This window comes from Trichoplax adhaerens, genomic scaffold, assembly GCF_000150275.1.
Source record: "Trichoplax adhaerens TRIADscaffold_4 genomic scaffold, whole genome shotgun sequence".
NCBI lineage: Eukaryota > Metazoa > Placozoa > Uniplacotomia > Trichoplacea > Trichoplacidae > Trichoplax > Trichoplax adhaerens.
Window position 1 is genome coordinate 4,343,136 of NW_002060946.1, and position 19,811 is coordinate 4,362,946.

General features: G+C 34.4%; 4 protein-coding genes across 4 annotated transcripts; 2 read left to right on the forward strand and 2 right to left on the reverse strand.

Moving 5' to 3' along the window:
* Nucleotides 1-1,429: 1,429 nt before the first annotated feature.
* TRIADDRAFT_55671 (uncharacterized protein) lies at nt 1,430-4,105 on the forward strand (the record flags this gene model as incomplete). The annotated part of the gene is made up of 6 exons (XM_002111506.1): nt 1,430-1,913; nt 2,370-2,544; nt 2,760-3,012; nt 3,196-3,285; nt 3,481-3,666; nt 3,968-4,105. 6 exons carry the CDS (start codon nt 1,430-1,432, stop codon nt 4,103-4,105), a joined length of 1,326 nt encoding a protein of 441 aa, XP_002111542.1.
* Nucleotides 4,106-5,909: 1,804 nt separating this feature from the next.
* On the reverse strand, nt 5,910-9,100 carry TRIADDRAFT_55672 (uncharacterized protein; the record flags this gene model as incomplete). Its single annotated transcript, XM_002112002.1, has 5 exons — nt 5,910-6,571; nt 7,412-7,684; nt 7,895-8,094; nt 8,317-8,529; nt 8,709-9,100. 5 exons carry the CDS (start codon nt 9,098-9,100, stop codon nt 5,910-5,912), a joined length of 1,740 nt encoding a protein of 579 aa, XP_002112038.1.
* Nucleotides 9,101-12,583: 3,483 nt separating this feature from the next.
* Nucleotides 12,584-14,598, forward strand: TRIADDRAFT_55673 (uncharacterized protein; the record flags this gene model as incomplete). The annotated part of the gene is made up of 4 exons (XM_002111507.1): nt 12,584-12,614; nt 13,438-13,509; nt 14,009-14,082; nt 14,458-14,598. The coding sequence occupies 4 exons, from the start codon at nt 12,584-12,586 to the stop codon at nt 14,596-14,598; spliced, it is 318 nt and encodes a 105-aa protein (XP_002111543.1).
* Nucleotides 14,599-16,804: 2,206 nt separating this feature from the next.
* On the reverse strand, nt 16,805-18,291 carry TRIADDRAFT_24417 (uncharacterized protein; the record flags this gene model as incomplete). The annotated part of the gene is made up of 4 exons (XM_002112003.1): nt 16,805-16,891; nt 17,008-17,110; nt 17,390-17,473; nt 18,152-18,291. 4 exons carry the CDS (start codon nt 18,289-18,291, stop codon nt 16,805-16,807), a joined length of 414 nt encoding a protein of 137 aa, XP_002112039.1.
* Between the last annotated feature and the right edge of the window lie 1,520 nt (nt 18,292-19,811).

The window sequence follows — 19,811 nt, forward strand, 5'->3', positions numbered from 1 at the left end:
TCTCTGGCATTAACTGAATATCGAGGATATAAATCATAGAGCCGAAAATTTTTGCTCCAAAGGTCGTAAGGAGAAGTCGTCCAGTGAGCTGCCAACCAACCAGACTATTCATTCGCCAATGGTACAATATCCTTTAGCAGAGACATTCCATACAAAATGGTGTACACATCTGTGCCCTTTCAAACAGTATCCTTGTATCAACTTGCTAGCCTTCGCTTCACACTGTACGAAGTTTCAGGTTTCAGGCGTTACGTAACGCAGTCAAGTGTCACTCGGAAAGTCGACTGAACCTGAGTCATGGACTACCAGAGGGTCATCTGGTCGTCCGTCCATGGCTAGAAGTAGTGAACACAGTGATGGATGGGTCCATTCAGCTGGCAGCAGCAAGGTGACATTAATTTCTACGGCAGCTTTACAGTACTAAGTTACATGATCCCGTTATACCTATATACAATATGAGTGATTGTAGTGCTGTACGGTGCAGTATAGTATCCTAGCCATCCCAATTGTGCTTTACATTTGTCCATGGTTCATAGGGGATAAGTAAACATTGACCCGCACCCGTATTCTGGATTCTGCATGGCCTGAGATTTCGATAGTACATGAAGAATAGTCAGGATTAAATAGGAATCTACTAATTACATGAACATTTCATGAAATCATAAAAAGAATCTTTGGACTAAAACAGGTCGCAATCATATCCAAACAAAGACAAACAGACAGACAGACGCCCATCTACAGTATACAAGTACAATGCAAGCAGTCAAATACTGTACTCAGTGTACTGTAGCCAAGATGACTAGAAATATTGGACAGCACAGTATAACGTACCGTATACTAGAAGATCTCTAGTGTAAACTACTATATACGCTCTCGCTTTTAGTACTGAACTGACTGATACTCGTAAGATTTTGTCTAGTCCACGCTAGCTAGCTATAATTGCAGAACAGCCATTTATATGTTTGCAGATCAAGACGTTAGGAGATCATTTAGACTAATGTTGCTCCACTTTCGCTCACTTATTTGCTCTTAATACACTCACAAGGAACTGAAATTAATATTGGACAACGTGTTCTATAGTATGATAACGCAAGACATTGATTGTAGAAGAATTGGCAACTCTTGGCTGTACTAACCCAACTTCACCAAGAATACAATCTGGACTAATGTTCTATTCTTGCTAGTATCATTTGCTTATAGGACAGTAAAAATTGACATTATTAATACTTGATAAGGTATTGTATATGCTAATAACGAAAAGAAATCCATTAAAGGAAAATTTTCAAGTTTTGCTGGATTAACTGACTTAATCAAAAGGCTCAATCCTCGTCATTGATGCTACTCATAATATAATATAGTCATTGATATTGTTATTCGTTTTGAAACTACCTCGATTGATTGACTACAAACGACTAGTGTTACCTGGATCATGGCTGATAATAATCAGGATCAAGAAAAGATACAAGTAGATACTACCATCCCTTCACAAGACAGTATAGATAACCATTCATATGATCAATCTGAATACTGGAATTATTACGCTCAGTATTATTCCCAATATTACCAACAACGTGGTGATTGGATGGCAATCTACGATCAAAACAATCAGAAATATTATTATCACAATACTTCCACTAAGGCAACTCAATGGGACAAACCAGCAGAATGGGATTCAACTACAGAAACAAATCCAATCACGGATGGAAATAATACTAATATCACAACTGATCATGCGGTTATTAATCCAAAGCAACGATCCGTTGATGACTTAGTCAAAATTTGGTTGAAAAGACCAGCTAGGAAACAAGTAGAAGAGCAACAAAAAGTCCATTGGAGACCAGAAGGAGCTCAAGAATATAATATTTGGTATGATCGATGGGTTGGAGAATTATGGAAAGGGGAAAAGCATGGTGGTGAGTTGTACATTTTGCAGCATATCTTTTCCATTGTAGTTTAATAAGAACCTGTTGAATATTGCTATACATGTGCGCCATTTGCTATCTATGTGCTTAAATGCTTGTCATGGGCAAGCCGAAATCTTCCCTAAAATTTAATTAAGTGGACATAAACATCTTACTCGTAATTAATTATATAATAATTAATGAGTATAAATGTTAAGTCACAGTATTTGCGATTGGGATACCTCCGATATCTTGTACATGAATACGATCTTATTAATATTGAATTCCACATCCAGAACATTTATTCTGTATTATGCAAAAATGGTTGCTTTTGCTAATTTGTCTTTTGAATAACAAAAATACTTCATACTCTCTTCAGACTACAGAGTGCTGGGTAGTAATTAAATACGGTTTGCACCTATCCTATCTCCCATAATGCCTTATGTACTTCTAAACTTATTTACTTAGGTCCTGCTACAACTAGATGTGTCTTAAAACGAGATGCCGGCTATACCAAAGCCAATTTGATGGATAATCGAGAAAGTCGACATTACTGGTGTATATATTTCGCTCGAGGTTGTTGTCATCTTGGCTCGGAGTGTACATACTATCATACAATACCTCTAGAAAATGACAATAGAAAGTATGCTAGATATGTAAAGATTTATAAAATTATAATTTCAGTAATTAAATATCAATATTTATCGTAAGTTAATAAAGTCTATATTTATTATAATTAATTTAAGATTATGAATGAAGAAATTAGTGAAGCCACAAATTACTAAACATTGAAGATATCAAACTGCTTTGAGTTATCTTATTCGGTAGTTGAAATGTTATATACAATTTTACTTGCAGGATCGATCTAGCTCATGATGTCTTTGGACGTGAACGCTTTAGATCACATCGTGACGATATGGGTGGTATCGGTAGCTTCGATAAAGAAACACGTACCTTGTATGTTGGTGGTTTGCATCATCGTGATAATCAAGAAAGTATTCTTGAGGAAGAATTTGGTGAATGGGGAGAGATTGAAGATGTGCGCTATATACCCAAGCTGCACGTTGCATTTGTTCGTTACAGGTATCGACTAACTGCTGAATTTGCTAAGGTATGACATCTTAGAACTGAGTAATAATCTCTAGTTATTTATTACTTACTGCAACAGTTTCACTAAATGATAACATTGAAGCTTTAATTTAAATTATTCCTATCTTACAATGATACAAATACTATTTGCCGTTAGAAATTTTGAGCTATTTTTTTACAAGTAAAAATATCTTTATACTCTTAGGCTGCCATGGCAGACCAAAAATTTAATGATCAAGAGGTATTAAACGTCCGCTGGGCGCATGACGATCCAAACCCTAAAGCAAGAGTTAGGGTAAATTTTTAACGTTTTTACTAATATCGTAATAAGTATATTAAACGGTACATAGATACATAATAGAAGTATTCATTGCTTATTTAATGGACTAGATTGTCGTGATTTTAGATAATCACAGTAGCGTATATTAGATGCCTTGCTCAGGAGTCTAAAAATTAACAATTTTTTCTTATTGCTTATAAATTTCTGTAGGTAGCACAAGAACGACAAGATAAATTTCTTACAGCTTCGAGAGAGCGTGATTTAACTTCGGATGGAGAGCCGTCTGTTAAAAGGTTAAGGTCTGATGACATTATCGGTTATTATCCTAATACGGATGCTCAGTACATAAAACAGCAAGCAGAACCCGGACCAAAAACCAAAGAAGAAATTGAACAGGTACAGCGTCTTTTAATTTGTCAGATAGGCAAGGGTGGTGTTAAAATTCAAATATAATTATAGTTATAGAACTATGCAGTTAACCGAAGAATGCGTTATCAATTTTTTATAATGATACTACTCTATATAGCTATACGTATATAGTACATAGTACAGTATGTATATATTTCACTATTATAAGTAGCAATAAGATGAGTAGGTAGGTAATAAAGACTTTAAACGCGTGTGTGTATCCTTAAATAATACAGTTTATTGATTAATACGTCGTCCTGAAAAGATTTAAATAATTTTTAACCTTTAGGAAAATTTACTTAGCCGAGTTCAAGAAAACTACAGCAGATTAGACAGGATATTTCAGAAAATACAAAATCATCAGGTGTCCAGTTCGGATAGTGGAAATTCCTTAGCTCAAACTGCTGATCCGTATAGGAGGAAATAATGTTTGTTTAATTATCTGTCATTGGATGTGTAACTATTATTATTTGATTATGATTGGCTAGTTAGTAAATTTGCTATGCTAATCGTATTGATGAAGGTATTTATCCAGTGGCTGTTATTACCACTTGATTTTCCTTACCATTTTCAACAACAGTTTTGTCTTACTTTATTTACTGTGCTGCATTATATTGTACAGTACTGCAATATTGAACAAGACTTTTGCCTTTTAGTATAAAATAAATGATTAAATCTATTAATAGATTAGGCAACATTTAACAATTCAAAATCATATTTTCACCATGGATTTTTACTTGTATGTTTGTGATGTAGTTTGTTTTGTGTACATCTGTGGAATCTAGTTTAATAGCAAACATCAATGTGTCATTTATACGATATTTACCAATCTTACTAATAATCATAATTGTATAATTGTTAAATTTAGTATCTTCAGATAGAGATTAATTAGAACATATCATTGATTAAGGTTTACAGTAAGTATCTATCTGTAACTTTACTGTAATATATTAGTATGCACTAGAATATGTGTTGTATAATGTAGATACTGTACTACATTGCTGCAACCTATGGCTTAATTGCACGAACTACTCGTTTCTTTCACTTGATATTATACAGGTAAAGCCTGGATTGATAAGTGATTACGTATACGTAATTAACGCCATTGCTAACGAAACCGTACAATGAACAATCGTATCAGTGGATAACCCTTCGTGTGAGGTTCTCCAATACGTTCCCTTCTCGAAACTTCTCTTTTGTAAAAATGCTCGTGTATCATTAAAACAGCTAATAAAAATTACATCATCACTCACTAGCGTCTTTTGAAAACTTCACTCGCTAAGAAAGCTAATAAAGCATGGAATAAAACTGCTTACCTAATTATGACATCAGAATTCCAGTGATCTTATTGCAATAACTGCATGACAATTATAAATACGATGAAATTACCAGAACTATACCGAAATGGTGCATACCATAAAAAGTAAGTATACACTAGTGATGCACGAAACTAGCCGAAAGTCTTATCCTTCGGTGCAAATGCGCATAGCAAAGCAAGTTACATTTCTATAACATGACTTTATTTGTTTACGATTCCATCTTGACCAATAAGGTTAAAAGTAGATTTATCATTGTAACGTTTGTAGTCTAGTAATGATCTCAACGGCAAATCAAGTAGTAAATATTTGTGAATACAGTATTTGAGGTATGGATGGATTGGATAAATCCGTACAACAAAGGACGATTGAAATTACAAAGAATTAACGGTCTCTTAATAATAAAATATTTTCGATTTTGCCGCAATAATATTGCATAAGCAAATTTAAAATTAACATAGTAATTACACGTATTCTTATGATAAACATCCATGTGTATCACTATAACAGCTACCTGCAATATTTAACTATTTATTGATAATTATCAAGGTAACGGTAGTCGGATCAACTAGTCCACTTTCTATTCCTAAGTGGTACGTTGTAGTTACAAATATCATAATATGATGTTAATATCTTATTTGCAGATGATGACAACAGTAGTTGACATAAACAAGATATTTAAATTGCAAGGCTAATGGAGTCATAAATCATAAAATAAATGTACGTTTATATAAAATACTTATATGGATTATACGTTTGACTTTGCTTAAGCAGCCTTGACGCATTTAAAAGATGAATGGATCTTGATTGAAGGCCAGCTCATGGTTGTAACAGCTGAGGCAAATAAATACCGAAAATTCGACAAAATCCAACATTCATATACTGTTCCATAAAGTATACAGCCGGCTACAGTAGCTAAGGCTGAGGTATCCATGAAAATGACCGAGAATCATAATTGCCGTCAATAGTGCTATCACTGCTATGCATTAAATCGCTTCGATTATCATGGCTGCGTACAACAGAAGGGGTGGCATTCGGTCTGGTAATAAGTCGATCATTAATGGTATAGTGTTCATCAGCGCTTACTCTGCCGTGTGACAAACCATTGTCCATACCGTAAGACTGGGGATTTTCTTGGGGAGTATTAGTGCTCATTAGATGATAATTGTTAGCAATATCAGGTGAAATAATACGATTTCTGCCATATGGGTAAGGAGAAGGAGGATTGTCAACGGGATGTTCATTGCTGCGTTGAGTATTCCATTCAGCATTTATAAGGTCAACATTTGAGGTAGCAGGAGAGTCGAGGTTTCGTAAAGGGATCTTAAAATCTTTTCCGTAGTTAATATTTGAATGGCTATGAATCGGGTCTCTGTGGATATTATCAGCATTGTAGACCCGGTTTGGGTAGTTATCTATTTCAGGGGTACAATCACCGGTCGGTCCCCACTGGACTGTTGAACCTTTCCTGCTAGTGTACCAATCGCGACTGGAATTTACGTTTTCATAAATTTGATAGTCTTGGAGTGGATGCTTCATAGGTTCATTACAAGGAGAAGTTGCAGTTACAATGGATCCTAGGAAGTTCATTTTAGATTCAGATCGTAGTTGGCAAATATTCTACTTAAGAATTACCTGACTTGATTAAAGAATAATAACTGTATGTGATAATTATGACATTATATCCTAATAACATAGAATAACGCAGAGTTGGTATATTTTCCTGTACAATATTGAAGACATTAGCTTTTCGTCAGTATAATAGTTTGCAACTAATGCTAAAATAATATTCTTCAGGTACGATATTCTCACATTTTGACTTTTAAACCACACTATTATACTGTAAATATATACAAACGACATATACAGTACATATAATAACACAGTACCGTAATCAATTAACGAACAATGTTGCTGCTCGTATTACGAGTATATCAATATTGATTCCGTTCTACAGTATGTACAAAGTGTTATCCATCTATAGTATTTGATGCTATACATGTATTTAACATAAAAAACGGTTAATATAACACTTAAAACCTCGATAACTTCGTACACTACATTGTAACATTGACTCGTACACTTATAAAACTATTCCTATTAAGTGCCGCATCAACTTATGTTTACTTAAAAACAAATGTATCAATTTAATTTATGCACCAATGTTATATTAACGCCAGAATTCAATTAATCTTGCTAAATAAGTGCTAATTATAATTACTAATTGTGATGGTATTAAAAGGCAAAATCGGTAGAAAGTTAATGATTAAAATTATCAAGTACTCTTCTAATAATAAAGGTCTTTAACATACTATAGATTGAGAAGACAGGTCGAAAGAAAAGGTTTAGTAGACAATTTTTAAAGTGTAAAAAGCATTATACTGTACAGAGATATAGCAATAAGCTAACATTATTACCTCTTGAAGACGCCCGTTTAGTCAATAGTTTATCTTCCAACTTATTCAAATACCTGCGTATATTATCTATATCGTTTAAAGATATATTCCCACCCTCAATAGCTGACATAAAAAGTCGTTTGAGATCTCTATCAGGGTTTTGAGTAGGGGGTAAACTTCTTAAATTAGTAGGAGTAGAAGACTGAGTAAAACAATCTTGAAAGAAGGAAGTATATTGCAAATGCGTTTTCTTTGCCATCTCCAAAGCATTTTCTAGGGGCATGTTTCGATGCTCTATCAAAGATAAATAAATTCGATTATAAACCATACACCGTCTACGCGACAAAAGCATTAATCGTAAAGCACATGATTAAGGCGATTAGAGTTTGGGCTAACATTTGGCAATAAGTTATAAGCGCCTAATGCAATTGTTTTATTGCACAATTGTAATTATGACTTGAAAAGATATCCTATTCTAAAGAATTAAAATTTTTTAGGAAATACCTTGGGGAGTACCGAAGAGAATATTAAGAGTTACAGAGCGTCTAGCTTCATTTTGATCAAATATTGTAATCACAAATGGTAGGCCCCTCCTAGAAGAGCTATCTACAGCCTGAGCAGCATTAATACCAGTAGGAACAAGCACCCATTGCGAGTTAATGCCTTTCTGAATTAGCGATGTTACGACTTCATCAGCGTAATTCCTGTATAAATAAAGGCAAATATAGTTTAGATAGTAAAGTAGATGTAGAAGAGACTCTGAAGGTAAGTGACAGTATGAAAATAAAATTTAATTTAGTAGAACTTGTAACTACTCGGAAGTTCATCTAGTTCATGTATTGGTTATGGCGGATAAAATTTCGCTTTATAAGAAATGTTTATGGCCATGTGGCCGTTTGAAGATTACATGCAATATTATGTCATACCTTTGTTGCCCATCAAATATTAATACTTCACAGTCAATTACTGCGTTATTAGCTGGAATAGAAGCTTTAGGTTCGCGTGGTTCGGGTATAGTAGAAACTATGTTTATATTTTCTGGGTTATCATTAACTTTGTAATGCTTAGGGGTTGGTTCTATCTTCTCTTTATTATCGTACGTATAGGTATCATGGCCATCAGTATGCGAATCCATATGTCTTTCGTAATTTAAATAAAATTTTTATTTCTACTATTTTTGAGATAATATATTATTTATTGAGAAGATAATGCTACGGGCAATTTATGATAGTTGCGCTACAATAAGAGATTATTCATAATGGCTGCAAAGCATATACAAAATATATGAACTAATAAGCTTAGATTACTATCGTGATACCTTTTCAAACGTTGTTCACACGGCCTACCACTATGATGGTCGCTTTTATGGCTGTTACCTAAGTTTCTATTTTGCCAATATTGCCTTTGATCAACTTCGTGTCCGTCTTTAACTGATGTCATTGGAGCAATTGTAGGGACTAAATCAGGGTCATTTTGTAGAGCAACTTGAGATTTATGATAACCTTCCTGAAGGGGTTCAGAATTTATATCTAAGTGATGTTTGGTTGGTAACGATTCTGGTACTTGTCTTCTTTTGTATTTAGAACCAGAATAGGAAATATCGAGTTGAGATTTATTCTTTATAACTTCTCTGCTCTCGTCGTAACTATTACGATGCCTAGTATTGCCATTCCGGGGTTGAGGCTTCCTACTTGAAGATTCCCTTTTCATCGTTGTAGCTTCGCAGATCGAACAATTAAGTCGAAATGTGTTGGTATGATCATAAAGACAAATAAGGCTTGCTTAATATTGCATGTTGTACACTCGTATATACTCTTACGTATGTTAAATAATTATATGATATTATTAAGTGGGAGAGGCGAATGGTAGTTGCGTAGTATTCTATACTGATATCGCATATATTATGTTGTACTTGTACTGCAGAAAGTACTGACCGCTAAGAGTATACGCGTATCTGAATATTTTTTGGTACCAATTTCCGATTTGCGTTTTTGAGCGGAAAGAAGACACTTATTTTATAGCATACATGGTAGTCGGTCAGTTTCAAGGATAATATACGGTACAGTAACTCAATTACTGTATTCAATTCACTGATTACAGTTATTGCTACAGTAAATAGTAAAATTAGCACAAGCCCAATGACATTGAATTCGCCCTTTTTTAGTACTGATCTATTGTTCCATGCGCAAGATGAGAATCAAGCGGCAGCGGTAAACCACTGTCTGCGATCGATATCCAAATGAGCTGCTATGCTGGTTTTGTGCGGTATGGTGTCCGATTTCATTATGCATCGTACAGTAGTGAGTAGAATTGTTTTAACTGCCTTTTATATTAAGAGAGCCGAAGTAAAGTACAAGTATCATCAGCGACTTGGAATTTTCTCTTAGAAGTCCCTGGTATTGTTGTAGTCGATTCGATTAGAAGAATCAACAGAAAGGCCAGGTACCTCTAATTAAGGTTTTTCTTCAAAGTCCCGGAAAAGATAAATTGGACCAGGCTGCTAGAAGTAGCAGCTATTTGGACGGTGGTAGACAACATTAGTTTTCACCGTTATAGTATACACACCAACTCGCAGAGGATGCAATTACAGTAGCACTGCTTGGTATGTTCACTCAGTCTATTTATCAATAGCTGCAGCATACTGTATGAACTTGAGTTACGGGTATAGATATCAACGCATAAACTTTGAACACCCCCCACATCAGCTAATGTACTGATCGAACTGAATTGTAATCGATGATTATTATAAATGCAATTATTATTTATCTAGATATCGGTTTAGCGTGTATTTATCATGTATCGATGTGTACAATAGGCAAATATTCAACAATTCAAATGAATATGCTTACCCGTGATTTTTCTATGAACAGTCGTGCGATCCTCAACCTTTTCCGTATTCTCACATGAGAACAAAATTGAAATACGATATGAAATATGAAAGAAGATCACATTTACCCATGAGAAACTAACGTTGTTACGTCCGATTACAACCAACCCTTCTGCATTTTATTTACTCTTACCTTTTTCTTCGGTGAGGCACGTGGTCTTTTACAGCTATCGATATCACTTAATAAACTGGGCAAACTACGGGAATTGACTAGCGTAGTTCTTGTCTCGTTGCTGGTGCTATTTCGTGAGCTATGATAACTATTGTATCGATCTTTCCCGCTGTGTTCTCGATGCCTGCTAGAAGAGGTAGTGTAGCTTTTATTACCATGTCGACTATGAGTTTCCCTTGTCGATCTCGGCATGATCAAACTGCACTATAGCGAGTCCTAACTGGTGAATTGGAGAGAAAATTTTAGATTGTTGGCGCACGTTCTATTCTACTGCTTATACAACACAGATCATGCTATAAATCAGTATCCTGCTAATTGAAGGCAAGACTATTAGATTAGTCATTTCAATCACTCACTTCTTCACTTTTTACTGTAGTAGTTCAAATGTGCAGTGCAAAAATAATGTAGACGTGTCTACTTCTGATAGGATAAGTAAGTAGTCGCTTGAAGATCGACGTATACGCATCTATTTCACATCTAGGCAAGCGCACCCCTCTGGGTATCATCCGTCGCAAATCTGCTAGGACAGTTCAATACCAGTAATGATGAATTGTTATTTTCTTTTTACCTTCATGGTAAATACTAAATGTAAATACTATACAATGTACATACATGGAGTTTTTCTTATTTTTAGATGATGGACCAGATTGCAGGCGGTTATTTACAGCTACAGCAGTACCGATCCAAGAGGAACTTTTGAAAGGTCCATCGGAGTTATTACTAGTTTTCTACTGAAAACGGAGCCATCCGTCATCACCTCTCTTGATCTCAGCAATGTTTTGATCTTGCTGTATCAAACCATATTGCAGTCGGAACAGTGCACTGAAGTACAGCAATTATTGGACAAGACTTTTAGACGTATTATACAGTGTACATAAGTATCATTTATTTATTTATTTATTATGACTTACGATTATTATTCTAGTTATTATTGAATATTTGTCACTTTTATTAATAAGGAATGAATGACTACTAACTTTAAAGTATCAGGCAAACACAGAAATAACAAATTAAATTTATATCCAATTCTTGAATTTCGGCAACTTTGCAATATGATATTTTGATAAGATTGGTATAAGGAATCATAGAGGTAATTCTACGCCGAAAATTACTTTATATACAGTACTCGTACTTTACGATATTGATGTACATTTTACAGTCATGGACTGGTATCTACGGTGGAAAGTCCATGCTACAGTTTATGAAGTGGTGCATATTATACAGTTCACTACTATTATAATCTGCATTCGAGTAACAATAATAATAATTATATACTGTACGCGTATAATATAACTGAATAAATTAAATTCAAAATGTGATCTTCGTTAGTCCTAATTCAATTAATTTTATAGTAAATAAATAAGGTTATTCACCACCAAAGCAAACCCCGAGCCTATATAGATTGTTACGTGCCGGATTTGACTCTGAAGCAATAGACAAGAAGCAGAGTTTCTGTCTTGCTTCATGATATGAGTATCGTCTAGCATAAGTGTAGAGTTAAATAATGCTCGCATGCTACAGTGCCTTGTGCTCCCATCACTGCCTAATATGATCAATGGATCGATTTATATCCTACGACTAGAGTATTTAGTTGGCAGTGATGATTATGAGCAATGACTATCGGCCATTGACAGTGAATAAAGTAAATTGAATGTGCGATCAATGGATCGAGTTCAGCCTTTGAAAACTTGATTCTGAAGCAATGTGCAAGAACGGAGTTTCATCTGCCTGATTCAAGTGGATGACTGAATACGAGTGTAATATTATTGCCCACTTATCTACTAATCAGGTACACTAACTAGAACCGCACTAGCTGAAGTCATAACAACAACTGCGCACGCGTAAAAAGCGATCTCAGTGTTGTACGCTACAGTAGAGACGTTCGATACTACTGTATACTGTACTCAGTGTACAGTACAGTGTACAGTACGCAGTGAATACAGTACAGTACAGTACAGTACTGTACAGTACTGTACTGTAAAATCATTGTACTGTACAGTACGTACTGTACTGTACCGTACTGCACACGGCTGACAATATTGTAATACCATGTACGGTACTGTACTGTATTGTACCGTATGTAATTGGAGGCTTGTACAGTAAATCAATCAATCCGCCATTTCTGTTTACAGGCATGGATCTCGATCCAGCTCAACAAGCTGAAGGTAAGCTCAGTAGAGTTGTACGTATGTTGCTTGTAAATTGGATACTGTGTTATAAAAGTACTTGGCAGTAGTAAACGCCATGTTGCTTGTATGTGTATCTTATCATCTACTCGTAGTAGAATGTTGAAACAGTTTGGTATATTGAAGCGTGATTTTGAAACAGTTGAAGAATTAATCATCGGATAACGACTCCTGGATATTACTAGACTCGTATTATTTTTCGTATTTTCGCTTGCTAGAACTATTCGTAACGAGTAAGTTATCCACACGCAGTAATTACATTTTTACTATACTAGACTATAGTCGTACACTACACTGTTTACTGCATCATGCACTCGCGTTGACACCATCAGTATCTTAAACCAAGCATTCCTACTACTCTAAGGTTTCAAGTACCGTACGCCAAGGCAGAATTGCAAGTTGAAACCGATTATAGTCATCATGTAAATCAACAGTGTAACAGTTCAACAATGTCCGTCTCCAGTCCGGCTTCGAGCCGGACTGTGGAGACAGCCAGTGATAATGTGTAAACTGTTCCATGATATACAGTAAGAACTAAGAGTCAAAAATACGTTATTTAGAAATTCTATATTTTGTGTATTACTATACATTGACGATGGACTTCTAAGTACAATATTGAATACCAATTCAACTCATTTTCCTAATAGCCATATTTAGTGAAGCGTAGCCAAACTGTCAATTTCAGTATAATACTCGTATTATAGTCCCACCTGTTTCTAAATTCGAGCATTGTGGACATTCTATTTTGATATATACTAGTATACATTCGTAATTATATAACGGATAAATAACTTGATGATAGATTTGAAAGCTTTCGAAGGAAGGCTGGTTGAAAGTATAGGTAGCCTAGGACCAACGGCTGTGCGATGGAAATGTAAGTGATTACGTACGTACCTTTCATTTTTCATTTGATAAACTGTGCTAGTTATGCTGTATCAGTCTGCAGTAATAAGCGTACAAAAGAGTAGTGTAAGTGATTTTCAATATTCCTCCAGATTGCTCCATAGTAGATTATATGAAACTTTCGACTAACTGAGAATAGCAATGGGTGAGCTATCACCATTATCAATCATTATTGCTACACGTAATTGTGAGCTAGCGTACTGTATTGCTGCTTGTATTATAAGACATCCATTGCTAGCGATAACGTTATCTTGGATTACTACTTCTTACTGCACTGCCTGATTTAGTAGCTGGCTGTAAGTATCGCATTTTCCAATACTGAACCTATACATAATAGTTTCGAGCCTTTTTGCTATGGGAATTGATGTATAGCATTCTATCAAAAATTTGTGACTTCATACATCGTATATACTAACTTTACTGAATGGAACTAACCGTAAGTTTTTATTAAGTGATGCTATTTTTTGCAGGTATATTAATACTGTGTGTATCATGCTGCTTTATTTCGGGCTATGCATTTATTATGGATATTCATACGGCTAAGGTACGGAAATGCAAATCTAGCTTGGTCTAGAATATGAAGTAACGGCACGTTACCATCACTATTTACGAACTTTTACAGTATATTACAACATGCAACAGGAGTAACTATAATATTTGTGGCTCAAACGACCGTTAGTTTCTACCATCGCCCTATACTGTAGTTCTGATATATATATGTAACCTAGAAAATCAAGATAAACGTACTGTAAATTTCTATGAAATAGTGAATCCTCTGTAGTGTAACTCTTAGACCTTCGATTATCTGTACTAATTTTACATATTAAAATATATTTCGTATTATACATGACACATGGTTTAACATGTGGATATGGCATTATACAATATTAATGCTTTGACCTTTCTCTTAATATTGTAGTTTATGACATGTACGGATTTATTTCTTAATCATAAGTTTTTCACGATGTGCTGCATTATTCTTGTCTCATTACTTGCTACTGGAGTTCAACAAAGAATTATGGCTCAAACAATGTATCCTTTTTCGTTAAGATTATTATAAGTAATGAAAAATACGTTCATTCCATGCTTATGAGTTAAATGAGGATCAGCTTTTGTCTATCTTCTAAGATCCTATCATAGATATACTGTAGTTCTAATTGCCTTATTATTCGTAATTCCTTTACACGATCATATAACTTGGTGGCATCTATATTTCAGATTAATATGACCAGTAGTTCTTATGATATAATGTTATAAATTTTAAAGATATAGCAGTTACATTTAAATATCTCATAATTACTGTGTATTAGTAGGATTTATAATTTGGACAATACATGATCGCATATAACACCATATATTATAAACTTTTACTTGTTTAGTGGATTTACAATACCGGATACAATAAATTTGTATTATGTTATAAAGTATGAATTCGGTCGTAATAAGTTAAGCTAGCATGTCAATTATTAAGATTTTACGAATATAACGAAATGGTGCTAAATTAATAATTATAATTTACTGTAAGAAATTATCCTTAATTTATTGTCAGTATTACTAACCGATGCAGAGTAATTTTAAAAGATTTCAACATGTCGTGTGATAACGTAAGTATTGTCCTGTGTTTTCGGTATCGGAATTATAATCGCTGTGTGAAAATGTTAATTTTTCCCAATCTAGCTTAGTATTGTATTCGTATAGCTTATATCAGATGTACCACAGTATAGTATATCGCAATTACTACAAATATCTAAATTGAAACGAATTATTTCTTTTTGTTTACGAATCTATATAGATGGGAAAGCTGATTTTGAGACCGAATTCTTCTTGATGTCAACTTTTTCGATTCAATTCTGTCTATATATACTATATACTTAAGACATATGACAACATTTGTCAATCAGCCTTTTAAATTCTATCCAGACAATGACCTTCGGAGAAATCATACGATTTGCGTTGCAGTGCAAGTTACGGCTATAGCTATAACAATTACTGAGGACGCTGATGCTAGAAATAATCGGCTCTAAAATCGGTGTGCTTGTGTGCGCAGTTGATTTATTTGAATTTTGAATAAAACAGTCTTACCGTAAAATAATGAAACACTTAGATCACTATCAGTATTGTAGTATATTTAATACTTATGAATATAATTATCGACACAATGTTGTATATCAGATCTTTACTTTAGTTATAAACACTCACGCGCATTTGCTCATATTTCATTAATTCAGTTTATTGATTAACGGCTTTTTTATCATGCATTGCTAATTATGACCTTATTGAATGATTATTCTCGACGTGCCATGCTGGTACGTATTGTCACTTATATACGTATGTATAATTCATGTAATCTATTATATATGTTAAGATGACTTATGATCATGATATAACAGAAAGCTGTGGTTTATCGTCACGAATTGTCATCCATTCGTGCGTATTCATTCATTAGAACATAATTGCTAATACGAAAAGAAACTACATGGTTAAGATACTTGTTTCAAGTATAACTACGAATGCGAATAAGCTCATGAAATACGTACTTAATATTTTTCATTCTGTCTTAAATAACAAATGCACGGACTGGAAAAGTGATATTCTTCTTTTGCGAATGTCAACTGAGGATTTATATTTATGAAATAAATTTTTTAAGATTGTCTTTGCAAGCCTAATTTTGTAGCTTTAGTATGATTCGAGAAATTTCTCAACGCTTAAATGATATTAATAGGCTACATAAAATGGTACTCGTAAAATTGTCTTCATGGAATGCTAAACAGCTTTATTACAATTACAACTGAAAAGAAGTTTAAATCATGTTATTCGGACGAAATACATTTCTATTGTACATTAACTTTAAACATAGATGTCGTATGAGATCGTACCAACAAGTTATCTCTATAGGGTAAAGCAGAGAATACATTACAGACTACATTAAAATATAGTACAGTTATAACGAATTGCAGTATTTACAATACGTAACATATTACGCTATTTGCGGCGTTTTAGATCGAAAAAAGATTAGAATTCTACCAGTCCTGCCCAAGAAATAGAGCACTGGCACTGATAACTGAAAAGGCATAAGTTACATACGCGCATACGTCTATACTTGTACGACTGTTGCAGATCCAAATGCGATAGGCAAATCAGCCTATTTTTATTAGTTACTAACTGCAAGTGGTATCTTGAATGAATAGTTTGTATATGATTCATTGTCGTCAAATAACGAAATTAGTATAGTAAATTGATATTTTGGGGATATACAATGGCCATGTTTACTGACTGTCTCGATATTCCAGGTACGCTTCCATTTCTTTAGGAAAAACCTTAGCTAAACCTTCGCAAAGGGTAGTTTTAAAATTCTAGACGTATCAATGGAATAGTTATGATAAGAACAGGGATTTATAATAAAGGCACAAATACAATACCATGACAATGTTCAAATCTATTTTAAGAATATCAAAACTAATTACTGTACCTTGTAAGCATCAACTTTACCCTTCATCTCTTGATTCATCATGACAACCTTATCTAAACAGGCTTTGGTATACAGCTCGGGATTTCTTCCTTCATCTATGTAGCTGTTAGGTTAAGAGATGAGAATTTAACCATTGATTAGTTTATTAAAACATACTCATTTGTTAAACAAGTAAAATTGAACCGTGATTGTACTCTTGCTTACAATTAATGCAAAAACTTGTTAACTCACACAAGTCGCAACTAGCGTATATCTTAGATTATACTGTATCGTACAAGTGACCGATATTAATCACTAATCTGAAATGTACTTTGGGGTAGAATAACTTGCGGTTAATGCTGAACAATTCTTTCATCAAGAAGATGGCCTATCAATGTCTTACCTGAACACCTCTAAAGGAACTTCAATATCATCAAACTTTTCTTTCATATCGTTAATTTCGCGTAAATTGGTAATTAATCCACGACTAAAGATGCAATGACAAAGCAATTACATACGATCTGTAACAATTTCCACGATCATTCAATACTGTTCATAATAAGATAAAATAGAAAATTTGCTGCTTCAGAGACGCTGAAGTAGAAAGCTATTTTAAAACTTGTTATAGCGTTCCTTTTGCTATCCTATTCAGCCGTATGTTGATCGTTGTATAATAAAAGTAAATTATTGTCATAGTTTTACGTAGGTCTAGACGTATGTTAAAGTTAACCAATAGAATGTTAAATTGTCCAATGTCGTACAGCAAAGATCGTTTAACTTTGAATACTGAATTACTGTTTCAATTTGGGTTATAGCCACAGTCGAGTGCGTAAACCATATCGGGTATGATCGACTTCATTAAATAATGCATCGCGATCAATCCTCTAGTCTACTGTAGCCTTAAGATCAGCTGCGTACGATCACCATTACATCATGTTTGATTACTATTACGTTAAAGAAGACCTTAAAATGAAACTTCAATGTCAACTCTACATACAGTATTATACAATATACAGCAGCAGCTATTCTTAAAAACGAAATGTTGACACACTATTGACATCTTTTTGCTCCACATTACACTGAGTACAGTACAGTACCGTAGTATTGAGCTCAAGATTTGTTTCAAAGAATTAGCTAATTTTAAATCACGGAAAAGTAACATTACAGTTTATCATTTAGAACTTTTTGACTTGTAGCTTGAAAATCACTAGCGATAATTCCGACTTGACGCGAAGTTTCGCATAATTGTTCAATTTGTTGTTGCAAGGTTTTTAGTGAATCAATATCAGAATCGTTTTCAGCCATGTTTTCGGTTATTAATTTGCGCATGCGTTGAAGGACGTTTTTTAGACTTGACTATACTGTATACAGTACTGTACTGTACTCATGGTTACTGTACTGTATAAAAAAATACAGTGTCTGTGCCTAAGTGAGCATGAGACTACTTTGGACAGACAGACACTTGGCCTACTCTGGTCAATAAATTGTGTCCAATACTGTGTACAGTACAGTACAGTACAGTACTGTACTTCATTATGACAGTACTTGAATACTGTATGCAGACAGTCGATTCTAAGAAAATGGACTGATTTTTTCTAAATGAAGTAATACTAGTGCAAACTCCCGTCGCTTTGCAGACGGTTTACGATAATGTGCTCATTTAACAGATAGTATTACCATTTGTAATTGCATTCTATTACCTGTTGCTAAGCTCGGTTTAGAAGCAGTCAATTTAGATCATGAATGTTATTCAAATTAATACGAGCGATTTAGAATGCAGATACGGAAGCTTTATATGGAGTAAGTATTTTTTGCCCATTTTTGATGTTATTTGGTATAGAAAGTCCGTCCATCCGATTAGATTTTCAGGTCCAGGTACAGTAGTCGATGTCTGTACGTACTGTACTGTACTTCTTGGCTGTACACTACAGTGTACAGTGTACAGTGACACTGTACAGTATAGTACTGTACTACTGTACTGTACAGTTCAATAACGTCTACTGTACACTTTATTTGTGGCTCCTCCATACTACTGTAGTGTTTACTGCTCCATACCATGATCGTCTGCCATAGTCTATGGGCTTCTCTTTTAACTTTTCAATTGATCCGCGCACCACAGTGATGTGGGCAAATTGATCGGAAAAAGCTACACGCAATGGATGTATGAAATTGGACAATTTTAACTAGGACCTCTCTTAATCATAATTAATTATTATACAGTAGAGTGTAGGTTGATCTTTTTATCGAAGTCGCCGCCTGTACATACAGTACTGTATATACAATTATTAATGAAGTGGTCACCCTGCGGTGTTGTATAGTGTAAAGTATGAGTTTTGCTCATGGTACAGTCCAGTGTACAGTGTACAGTGTACAGTGTACACATGTACTGTACTCTGTGTGTACACTCTAGTTACATTATCCTGGCGATGAACCGCTATCGATTGACAATGTAGTCAAATCTCAATCCACGTAGATAGTGAATGCGACAATCAACGGGAAAACTCGTAAAGTGTTGTGAAAATGTACTGTGTTAACACAACGGTAGAACCCACGTTACGACACCATCCCATGCATCCATGCGCAACTTCAGTTATCCTCCTATCGACAAGCTTACAAGGTCCATTTTTGATTACGCCATTGAAATTTCTTTGGGGGTCTTTGATTTTTTTTTTCCTTTTCATTTTACTGAGATCGACATTAGTTTATTCCCTTAGTTGGCATTATTTTTTTTTATTTCTAAGCTTATGAACCGTATCGAAATAGTTCAATTAGTCAGTGACGCATGTTAAATGGGACCACTTTACCAATGTTTTCATTAGTGTAAT